Consider the following 12,335-nt stretch of genomic DNA (forward strand, 5'->3'; position numbering starts at 1 on the left):
CAGGGGTTATGGGAGAGAGGGAGCTCGGAATTGGGTCCTCATTACATTTCAAATATTGGGTGGGGGGCCCTTTTAGATGACTTTGACCTGGGCCCCAGCCCAACCCTGCTCTGGTCTGCATCATCAGTAGGCCGAAGCGTAGGCCTACTATGCACACAATAATGCATTCATAAATGAAGTCATAAAGCCATAAATTAAGAGATTTATGAAACTACTTGTGGTGCAGCTATGACTTAATCCATAGTCATAAAAACCTACATAAATCAGTCTACATGAACATCTGATAGGCCCTACAGCCTACAGTTAAAAGGATCATTATCACCAACAGTAGCAAAAACTACACCGCACCACCAGCGGGCAGCATTGCGCATGCTCTAGCCTATCCTTCGCAATGGTCCCTGGTTGCTGTCACCGCAGTGTGGTCTTTGGCGTGAGATACCGCAGTTGTCAGGGCAATGACGTGTTATCAACTTACAGATAGGGGACTGGCAAATGGATTTACAATTACTTCCTTGTTTTAAATGAAAATGTTCGTGCCTTTGGAAGAATTACGCTATAAAGTCAACGTTGAAGAGGTCGTTGGACAGAGGAATAACACTGGGTGACGATAGACTACCGAATCGCCTCTCAACTCCAACGTAAACAATGATCTGTCATCTGCATCACTTGAGTGAAGTGCTGGACATACCAAACTACCGCATCCATGGGGTTTGGGACATTAACCGTTTATCTCACTCTGCTGTGAAATCCTGAATTTTCTTACAATCCGAACTACGTGAATGAGGTCATCTGCCTTGGACAACAGCAATATGGTAATCGTGTGTTGTCATGCGTAAAGTTTTCCCTCGCAGCCTAATAATAGAACCGCATTGACTGACAGCAGCTTGCTTTGTCGTCTTAATGCGTCTGTCATTTTAATCACGCGATATTTCATTTGGACTGTAAGTTGAAGGCTAATTGAACCAACACAGCCCTAATGTCCTGTTGCAACGGTTAAGTTGTTATATTGACTGTGCACAGTACCTTATTGACAAGAAGCCAGAAGATGGAAGTTGGCGAAAGTGTTGAGGAAGAGGCAGTGCCATCACCCGTAAAGCCTCCCCCGATGTCCCGTGAACGTGTCCAGCTGCAGAAGAGCAGTGTGTGTTCGCGGTCCTACTTTATGGTCGTCATGGTCTTTTTTCACGTTTACATTATTAATGTCATAGCACTGCTTTTCTACGTACACTATAGTAATGGGTCGTCTAGGAAGGAGTTCACCAGCACCGCACAGCATCAACATCACAGTTTTGACCGACCACCAGTGTCCCACGAGAGATTCACGCGTTCTATGCACCTTCCTCGAATTGAAGGAATTCGGGTAAATATTTTTGAGGTCAATTAACAGCGAGTATATGCCCAGGTGTGATTTAGTTGTTGGCTTGTTAATTAAATGATTCATTATACATTTGTAAACGCATCTTCATACATTGCTTGTTGTATGTAACTTACGTGTATGTTGTTCAAATTGTACTCGTGCTAAACTCACTCAATTAGCCGACCATACGTGGCTCTCTTTGACACTGCTAAATTCAATTCACCCTGTAGGTGGGACACGTGCAGAAGGTGTCTCTTGTGCCCAATAAAGTGCACGAGATGAGGACGCTCAGCTTGAAGCCTCTGTTGTTTGGTAAATTTCTAGATTACTTTTACTTTACCTTACCCCTGGGTAGGCTACAGTTAGGAGACACAGTTAAGACACCACAACTTCGGTCAGTGAAAAAGACCAGGTTTTTCCTGCACATTTCCATTTTAGATAACATTTTTCTAGGCCTACTCAAAATAGGTTTACCCTTTGGTCAGTGCAACATCCTCAGAGTTAATTGTAGGCCTACTCAATATTGTATGTTTCAGTTGTAGGCCTACAGGTGAAATTACACTGAATCTTCACACTGTCAGAGTAAATTGACTCTACAGTGTTGTAAATAGGCCTATATATCTAAGTTTACTCTAAAACGTTGGCACCCATTTTTTACAGTTTGATTGGGCCTGGGTGGAAATGGCTTCCTTCATACTTAGCTTACTTAGCATACTTAGCTTTTTCTTTTCAATGTATGGTGCTTAAATTAATGTACAGATTTGTGTAGAACTTTTAACTGTGTGTGATTTTATTGTTGGACCCCAGGAAGAATAGCTGGGTTTGCGCCCAGCTAATGGGGATCCTAATAAACTAAACTAAACTAAACTTACCATGTTGTGTGGCACAATACAGACTACAGAGATTCCTCACTAGTCAAGAACTTGACACTTCTCTGTACTTCGAAGTTCCTGCCTTAGGTACTAACAGTCACAGTGTATGACAACTGATTTATTTTTTGCAGGCAGTGCATTTATCTCAGTTGGACCGGACTAATTAAATAAAAGAAAGGAAAAAAAAATGTTAAAACATCATTTGGATATAGGCCGGCCTGTTCACTCCCGCCCTCACAGCCTCATGTTAGCGTATGTTAGTGTATGCAGTTTTTGTATTGTTAGTGTATGCACAGTTAGTGTTTGCAGTTTATAGTACACTTCTGCCTGCTTTGTACTCGTCTGTGGGTTTTGTATGATGTTTTTTTAGGGAATTTGTATGTATTTTCTATGAGTATGTGTATGTTCATCTATTGTGTGTGCATTGTCTGATATTGTCGGGTATTGTCTGGTATCCTCCACATGTCTATGTTGCTGCCACTGACTGCACTGTAACAGAGATCCCTGGTTTCCTGAGTGACGAGGAGTGTCGCGCGGTGATCCAGCTGGCGCGGCTGAAGGGCCTGATGGAGAGCCAGGTGATGGTGCCAGAGGGCCAGGAGGAGCTGACCGAGCAGCTCAACCTCAGCCCAGAGGAGATCTTCAACCTCCTCGACCTCAACCAGGACCACCAGCTACAGCCACAGGAGGTCTGTGGTGATGTGTGTGTGCGTGTTGATGTGTGTGTGTCTGTGTGTGTGTATGTGTGTGTGTGTGTTTCTGTGTTAGTGTTTGGGTGTTAAAGGGTGTGTGCGTTTGTGTTTGTGTCTCAGTGTGTGCCAGAGAGACACAGAGACAGAGACAGAGACAGAGGAAGAGTGTTTGTCACCCTGTGTGTGTGTCTGTGTGTGTATCTGTGTATGTGTGTGTGCGCCTGTCGCCTGTGATAAATCGCCTGTCAGTGAGCGTTTGTGTATCTGCAAGTGGCCTGGGCTGAGTCTGCTGCCTGTGTCCCCTATTATGCGCCTGTTAGTCAAAGGAGCGTTGCTGTGTTATTATTTCTGTCGATGGCTGCAGATCCTGACACACTCGCGTGTTCGTGATGGGATCTGGCTGACTCCAGAGAACCTGAGGGAGATATATGCCGGCCTGCACGCAGACGCAGATGGAAACGGTGAGAGATTGCACTGAAACAGTTACTGTTAGACATTTGCTGTGATTTTCATGACAAAATGGAATAAATAAACACTGCCCGGTATACTAATAATTATTGGCTGTATCTTACAGCAATATCACTAGTAGTTATATACGTACTTACCAACAATTTTTGATCAAGAGTAGCAACTGGGGCTCTGCAGACCCCCAGAGGGTGTTGTGGAGCCATACGGGGGCGTTGAGAAGGATACAGGCATTAATCTTTTTGTTTTTTTAATACCAAGTGGGGCGTTGGCAGGCTTATAGTGGAGCGGTTAACTGCCCAGATACCCCATAATAGTTCACTTTGGTATGCAAGCATGAAAATTGGCACACATGTTCTTTAGAATGCACTCTTTCAGCAGAGGGCGTTGTCCAAGCAAAAATCCAAGATGGCCGCTATTTTTTCAAGATGGCCACCTTCTCCAATGGAAAATAAGGCCAGAAATAGTTCACTTTGGTATGCAAGCATGGAAATTGGCTCTCATGTTCATTAGAATGCACTCTTTCAGTAAAGGGTGTTGGCTGCGCAAAAATCCAAGATGGCCGCCATTTTTCAAGATGGCTACCATCTCCAGTTGTAAATAAGGGCAAAAAATAGTTCCCTTTGGTATGCAAGCATGAACATTGGCACACATGTTCATTAGAATACACTCTATTGGCACAGGGCATTGGCAGTGTAAAAATCCAAGATGGCCACCATTTTCAAGATGGCCACCCTCTACACTTACAAATAAGGACAGGAATAGCTTACTTAATGATGAGAGCTTGAGATTTGGCACAAATGTCAACTATGATCAATGTGTTGAAAAACGGGCATTGGTTTCAGTAAAATCCAAGATGGCCGCCGTTTTCAAGATGGCCACCCTTTCCACATAAATAAGACCAAGAATACTTCGCTTAACGATATGAGTATGAAATCTGGCACAAATGTTCATTGGAATCCACTCTTCCAAAAAGAGGTGTTGGCCAAAGGGAAATCCCAGATGGTCACCATTGTTCAAGATGGCTTCACTTTCCACTTGTAAGTTGTAAGGTCAGTAATAGTTCAGTTAAAGACGCAAGGATGAAATTTGGAACACATGTTCATTAGAATCCACTCTTTGAAATAAGGACATTGACCACAGGAAAATCCAAGATGGCTGAGATATTTCATGATGGCTATCCTCTCAACTAATAATTCCTAATGTTGCCTGCTTTTAAGTACAGTTACTTCCATGGAAAAAAACATACATACATCTAAAAAAGGTTGGTTGTTTTTGACAAAACCTTGACAGGTGGAATATAAAATGACCAGGCAGGTCCTAGGGTTACACTTCACATCTGCAATTTCACTAGGCCTTGCACGCAAGATCAAGCCTCTAGCATTCACACTTTCTACACTTAGCAAACTCTTCACAACTCTTTGCAATGGTTGCCTACTCCATTCTTCATCTACCTTCTCCCATCTTCAGTCAGCTGGATTTTAAACTTCTGGCTGGCAGACTTGTCTTAACCCACACCCAGCCTGCTTGATTTGTTGCATCTTTAGTGTGATATATCAGTTCAACTATTGTTTGAGGATTTTCTTCATGAAGTCTTATCTTTCTGGCAAAATGTTCATGTCTTGTAACATACAATCTGCAGTACTGAACCTCCCAATCATGAACACCACTACTTTCTACAGAACCCTAATGTCGTCCTCCTCAATGTTCGGGGAGAGCTGGTTACTGGAGTGACCTCTGTAAAACTACCCCAAGTCTGCTATGTGGTCTCCTTTTTAAAAAAAAAAATCATCAGTGGTTTTGAAGACTGAGACCACATCACAACTTGCGAAAGCATTAAAGAACAACATGTCTTTGACATTCACCACCTTTACAGGACTGCTGGCCAAGAGAAGGTCAATCAATGAAAGGCTCTGGCTTTGAGCACACATCAGTCACAGCTGCTGCACATATATGCTTTGCTGAGTGGGAAAAATTGCCATTGGCACAATGGCATGGACAAATAAGTGGCAATTGGCTTCCTCTTGGGGAATATGCATCTCATTCAGAGATGGGTTTTTTGGCGAGCCAAGTGCTTCAGGTAAATTTTATATTGTAAACTCTACATAACCAAGTTTGGTGTAGACATCTGAACAACCAAAAAATAAACCTGCTCTAACTTGGTCAGGACACTCTCAAAACCATTACAGTTCTCCTGGTCAAACCTTTTGACCACAGTCAATTCAATGTTGTGTGGGGGATGGTGTTACCAGTATAGCATTATACCTGGATTCCAATGGCTTTCCCTTTGTAAACGCGGTGTAGTAGCAAGGTCAAAAGGAAATAGCTGTGGGTTCCCTCAATTGGTCAACAAAGAGAAAGTTGAGAAAGTTGGCTATTCTGTGGTACTGTATGTTGGCATTTATCTGTGGATATGTCCAAGACTAGTTAAAATCCAGAAGATTGCTGAAAACTGGTAAGTCTTCAGGGCAACTGGACCTCCCATTGCAGAGTTGAGAATGTCTCAGACAGGTGCATATGCTAGCTTGGTCTAATTTACCCAGCCTTATGAAGTTTAACATGTTCAGTTTAGTCTGTCTGATCCTTCTATACCTGTACATATTTCTGTTAAGATTCTCATAACTTCAAGCGTTTTTTGCCATGTTATGAAAAGTTTGCTATTGCACGAAAAAATTGGACTTTGATTTATACGATCATGCTTTTCGTTTTTCATGAAGTAATTATAGATACTACAAATCAGTTAATTATAAGGAATCATTGATGGAATGAAGTCGTCTTCCATTTTCCTTTGGCCAGCACCCTGTTACTCAAAGAGTGGATTCTAAAAAAACATGTTGTGCCTAATGTCATGTTTGCATCATTAAGTCAACTAGGTCATACCGTATAGTATATGCATGAAAAGGGTGACCATCTTGAATAAGAGGCAGCCACTATGGATTTTTTCCATGGCCAACACACTGTTTTGAAAGAGAGGATTCTTATGAACATTTGCCCCATATTTCATTCCTGCATCATTGAGGTGAGTATTCTTAGCCTTATTTACAAGAGGAGAGGGTGGACATCTTGAAAAAAAGGCAGCCATCTTGATTTTTTGTGTTTGCCCATGTTTTTTTGTGAAATAGTGCATTCTAATGAACACTTGTGCCTAACCGCATTCTTGCATCATTAAGTGAACCATTCTTGGCCTTATTTGAAAATGGTGGCCATCTTGGATTTTTACGCCGCCAATGCCCTGTGCCAATAGAGTGTATTCTAATGAACATGTGTGCCAATTTTCATGCTTGCATACCAAAGGGAACAATTTTTTGCCCTTATTTACAACTGGAGATGGTAGCCATCTTGAAAAATGGCAGCCATCTTGGATTTTTGCACAGCCAACCCCCTTTACTGAAAGAGTGCATTCTAATGAACATATGTGTCAATTTCCATGCTTGCATACCAAAGTGAACTATTTCTGGCCTTATTTTCAATTGGAGAAGGTGGCCATCTTGAAAAAATGGCGGCCATCTTGGATTTTTGCTTGGACAACGCCCTCTGCTGAAAGAGTGCATTCCAAAGAACGCGTGTGCCAATTTTTATGCTTGCATACCAAAGTGAACTATTATCGGCCTTATCTGCTCTGCTATATGATGAGGTCAAAGGGGATATTTGTGCAAAAAGACTGAGAATCACTCTTCTAAAAAAAAAAAAAAAATGTGTTATTGTAAATATTGTAATAACAGGTGGTAGTACAGTTACCTTCATCAGTCCCTACAGTGACACTAAATCTCAAATCTGTGCCTGTTTGCATATATCAATGGCAGTTCTGGTCACAGCTACCCAGGCCGTGCCCTCCTAGTGATGCAACTCCGTCAGCGTTGCTACTAGTCAGGTCAAGAGCAATGCAAGTACTTTCTGAGCTCCCGCAAAATCGGGAACGCTTCCCACTTTGTCGGGAATCAAACAACCATTAGCAAACCAAGGGAGGCTTGTCAATCATGCCATGTGGGAAATGTTAATTGTTATGCTCTTGGTCAGATAAATTCTCGAAGAGATTTGAAAGTCGATGATAATCAGGCTAGGTCACAGCAGGAGTGGTCATAAAAAAGTGACTTAAACAGGGCAAAAACTGCAACATAAAAACATGTTGGGAAATAGTGTGCAGACATAACAAAGTTAGCGCAGGACAGTTTTAGATGAGTAGGGTTTTGTTATGAAATTAAACCAGGGTTCTACATCCTCCTCTTTGCTGACTGCTTATGAATAATGATGAGATGTGTGCGTCCTGGTTCTATTTGTCCTCTGTGTGTGACCCGTAGGCCTGCTAATGAATAATGATAAGGTGCGTGTGAGTGTCCTTGTTATGTGTGTCCTCTGTGACCCGTATGCCTTCTAGTGATGATAGTTATAATAATGTGTTTTTGTTGTCGTTCTTTTTGTCCTCTTGATAATAATAATGTGTTTGTTGTTGTCGTTCTGTGTGTCCTTTATGTGTGACCCATAGGCCTGCTCAGCCTGGATGAGTTCCGCGTGCTGAGTGGCGACGCCTTCCAGAACTTCCTGAAGAGGCGTGGCCTGAAGCGCAGTCAGATGGTGAGGAACAGCCGACACACCTGGCTCTACCAGGGAGCAGGCGCCCACCAAGTGCTGCAGGAACTCAGGAAGAGGTACACTACACCTCCCAACATTGACTGCAACTTATACCATCCTCTGACCATATTGGCCTTACAATCTAGATGCATTAGTCTCCACATTTTTCTGTAGTCAATTATACGTACTTACCTATATTTTGGATACTTGCACGACATGCTTTCAGTTTTACCTTTTTTGAAGATATTCAGCCGATTCCCCTATCTGGGAGCGGTATTTTAGCTACTACTAGCTTAATAAAATCATTTAAAAGTCCTATTTTGCTGTTTTTGTTATGTTGTCTGAATACAACAGTACATTTTGGACAATACTGACCTCTACTATTCTGCACTATGACTTAGTCTCTATACCTCTCCTCCTCCTTCATCTCTGCTTATTGCTCGTCTCCAGGGTGACACTTCTGACACGTCTGCCATCGGAGCTGGTGGATCTGAGTGAGCCGCTGCAGGTAGTTCGCTACGAGCAGGGCGGCCATTACCACGGTCACCATGACAGCGGACCTGTTTACCCAGAGACCACCTGCACGCACACACGTCTCGCCGCCAACACCACATCACCCTTCGAGACCTCCTGCAGGTCAGGGAGCAAAAATGTATTACTACTACTAGTAGTAGTAGTAATAGTAGTAGTAGTAGTAGCGGAAGTAGTAGTAGTGGTGGTGGTAATAATTGTAGTCGGGTCATACAGTTTTACAATCACACTTTCATTATACAAAGTATAATGAGATTTTAAGCCTGCCTACGAGGCCTACAGAGTCCTTGATAAATGAACACATTCGTTCGCACAAGTGTTCGTTCAGTGTTGTGACAGCTTTGAGGCTATCCTTCATTCTGTTGGTTCTGGCTGATAATTGCTCTGTAGCACCTGCCAGAGGGCAACTGTGTGAGGAGATGTAAGCCAGGGTGCAAGGGGTCTTTAATGATACTCCTGGCTCTGCTTAGGCAGCGGGAGTTGTAAATAGTGGTTATGGGAAGCAGGGAGCAGCCTATGTATAGTTTGAGTGCCACACTGACACATTGTGGCAGTTTACAAGTTAAATTCAATGTTTTGTTTGTTAGTTTTTACTTTGTACTTTATACTGTACTTGTAGCATATACTCAATTTCAGAAGCAGGATCATGGAATCAAAAAAAGTTTTTTTTTAATGTATTCTTATTTTATTTACCCTTATTACCTGTGTCCTCCAGGTACATCACAGTCCTCTTCTATCTGAACTCAGTGGAGGGTGGTGGGGAAACCACATTTCCTGTAGCTGACAACAGGACTTATGAAGAACTGGTAGGTATCGCTCTCATTAGAGCCGGCCATTGTGCTTCAGAGTGCCGGTTTCCATTCAACTTCTAAATATGATTTCAATCATTCAAATGGAGAACTTACACTTCTTGCACTTTCTAATGTGTGGTCTAAACTCTAAATGGCATCAACATTCAGTCCTCACATTGCTATGGATGCGTTATTGGAAGCCAGTTCCCATTAAATAGCAATAGAGGCACATGTTGTGCATAAAATGGTTAGAATGTATATGTTTGTGTTTGTTCATGAGTCCTTGACTGTATGTACTGTATGTGCTTCACAGTCTTTGATTCAAAATGATGTGGATCTTTTGGACACAAGGAAGAACTGTGACAAAGGAAACCTGAGAGTGAAACCTACCAAAGGCACAGCAGTCTTCTGGTATAACTACCTGTCTGATGGACAAGGTGCAGTAACATATTATGTACAGTAGCAGCACGCAAACACATATGTGCACACGCTATCATTCTATCACCACTACACCCACCGCACACACACACTATCACATACAGTACACACACACTACATATATGCATCCTGCACACCCACTACACATACAATTCACACACACAAACCTTCTCCTGCATGTGTGTTTATTTGAATGTGTGTATCTATGCTTGTGTGTCTCCATACCAGGCTGGGTTGGCGAGCAGGATGAGTACTCTCTACATGGCGGCTGTGTGGTGACGAGTGGCACCAAGTGGGTGGCCAACAACTGGATCAACGTGGATCCAGACTACCAGAGACAGGCCCACTATCAGGAGCTGGTGTCCCAGCAGCAGCAGGAGGCGCCTGGGGAGACCTCGGAGCACGGCTCCTCACAGCACATAGATACCCACGTGGAACTATAGCAAAATACTGTATGTAGGGGAAAACATGCATATACACACACACACACACACACACACGCACACATACACTCACAGTGCACCGTATACACAGGACTATAGAATATACCTACACACACACATACACACACGGTACATGGAGTACTAAAGCAAAAAAAAAAACCACACACATTATATAGAGTATACACAGTATTAAAGCAACACACACACACACAAAGACATTTCATAGACCGCCATATGACGGTGGGTGAGGGTGGCACTTTATCCAGCCAACCCTGTCATATCTGGACGAGATATGCAATGGCCTTTTTTGTAGCTAATTTAATTAATGAACTTCGAAAAAGAGGTTGTTATGCAGCACATAAAGAAAGCAATTTAAAACAGGGTAAACCGATGCAAACTATATTGAACACATTGAATCCAGATGACTATGAAATACACTTTGGACATTATGGCACCCCGGATGCTGGCATCAATCTGGTGCGATACATACTTCAGTAAATTAACAGTAATTAACACCTGGTGAAACATACGTTACCCTGCTTATTACTATGCATCTACCTGGCGACAATTAAAGGAGAGATTTCACGATGGCTGATTATAAACAACTTTCATCTTACAAGCTGATTTTACCCACTGCAGTAGTCAGTGAAAACTAGACATGTCAGTCAGCAGAAGTGGTGACAGCACTCCAAAATGCTCATTGGACCAATGACTATAGTGGGGAAATAGGCCTCTGCTCTAAATGCCTTGTTCTGATGTTTAGAAATGAGCATATTACAGACTTATGTACATGTAGCTACAGTACACTACACAATGCCAGTTCACAACTTCCCTCTCCGCACCCTCTCTCTCTCTCTCTCGCAATCTGTAGCCAAAGCATGACATTGATGTGGTGTCCATCACAGACCTAACTTGTTGCCGGTATTTTCGTGTTTTCTGCCTAGCAAAAGTCGATCCTGCTGTATTTGCAGTATTTGAGGCCAGTCAGAGGATTTGTCCCTAACATTTGAATGTAGACAACAAATGAGCTGTATATCTACGAGGGACATTTGAGACATTTGTTTCCAACTAAAGCACTTTAAACGCTTTAAAAAGCTTTTGTTGTGAACTACTCAGTTTGTTAAGGCATTGTCCTTCCTTTGGGCAGCCATCTATTTCACTGGTACTCAACAAATGAGGAGAATTCAGGGACCGTTTTTGGTTGAGAGTTTACTGATGTCAAGGAATGATCCAATGGGATTGTTGAATTTTGTCATTGAATTTCATTGTTGTTGTTTCATTGTCATGCATGTTTGGTAGGTTGATTTTGATCCTCAATATTTTTATACACTGGGAAGATGTTTATGCACATTTTGCACCTGGCCTACAGTAGGGTCTGTTCTAGAGCTTTGTGTAACTCACTTTGGGTTGAAGGTTTTGAGCATAAATGCTTTGACCATGTTATGTGATGTATGTTTGCTTTCTGAAGGCAGACCTTTACCAAAATGTGCAGTTTTCTTGAACCAGTGGTTCTTAGATATTTTTTTATTTTATTTCATTTGGCACACCCATGCAACACTGGGTATCAAACTGTAAGTTTGGAATGAATTGCTTAAAAATATTTTACTTTAATTGGACATGTAAAATGATGATGGTTGATGCATGACATCCCCATTGTTCGATTTGATTAGTTGTATTGATATGAAACGCCCATTCCGCATACATTCCTGTAATAAGTTTAGTTTACCAGAAAGTTCCACAAGAGAGAATACAAGAAGAGAATCTTACTTTCCCTGGTTCCACTGTTTTATCTCTATAGTTCTTTCTTCCAGTAGGCACAAGTGTGTACCATGGCCTTAGACGCAAACAAAGCATGTTTGAAATGTTACTTGCACTTCTGATGTGTTTTATGCTTAGTTTTAGTTTACATGATTCTTCTTTTTTATTCAGTGTTATTCAATGTTGTGTATGTTATGAGTCACTGTGTCTTTATTGCACTGAAAACTCTTTCCGTCCAATAAGACCACAGAAGAGTGAAGAAGAGTGTTTATTTTTGTCTCTGCATCTCGTACCTCTCAGGTGTCTCCTTATGCCATTGGAAGCCATTTTAAAATAAACTCATGGACTCTAATGAAAACACTATCTATTTGCCTTATTGCACCTGCTACATTTGAGATTTGTAAATTAAACAGTGTCAT

General features: G+C 42.0%; 1 protein-coding gene across 2 annotated transcripts; it reads left to right on the forward strand.

Moving 5' to 3' along the window:
- Positions 1-417: 417 nt before the first annotated feature.
- Positions 418-12,279, forward strand: p4htmb (prolyl 4-hydroxylase, transmembrane b). Of its 2 annotated transcripts, XM_063215657.1 has the most exons (10): positions 418-812; positions 1,234-1,360; positions 1,588-1,669; positions 2,728-2,918; positions 3,286-3,382; positions 7,870-8,032; positions 8,406-8,591; positions 9,202-9,292; positions 9,591-9,714; positions 9,944-12,279. In XM_063215657.1, exons 2-10 carry the CDS (start codon positions 1,331-1,333, stop codon positions 10,156-10,158), a joined length of 1,179 nt encoding a protein of 392 aa, XP_063071727.1. In that variant the 5' UTR covers positions 418-812; positions 1,234-1,330; the 3' UTR covers positions 10,159-12,279. The 2 variants fall into 2 exon arrangements, with proteins under 2 accessions (XP_063071727.1, XP_063071726.1); XM_063215656.1 differs by having other exon boundaries at positions 418-1,360.
- Positions 12,280-12,335: the final 56 nt, after the last annotated feature.

This window comes from Engraulis encrasicolus, chromosome 14, assembly GCF_034702125.1.
Source record: "Engraulis encrasicolus isolate BLACKSEA-1 chromosome 14, IST_EnEncr_1.0, whole genome shotgun sequence".
Classification (NCBI taxonomy): Eukaryota; Metazoa; Chordata; class Actinopteri; order Clupeiformes; family Engraulidae; genus Engraulis; species Engraulis encrasicolus.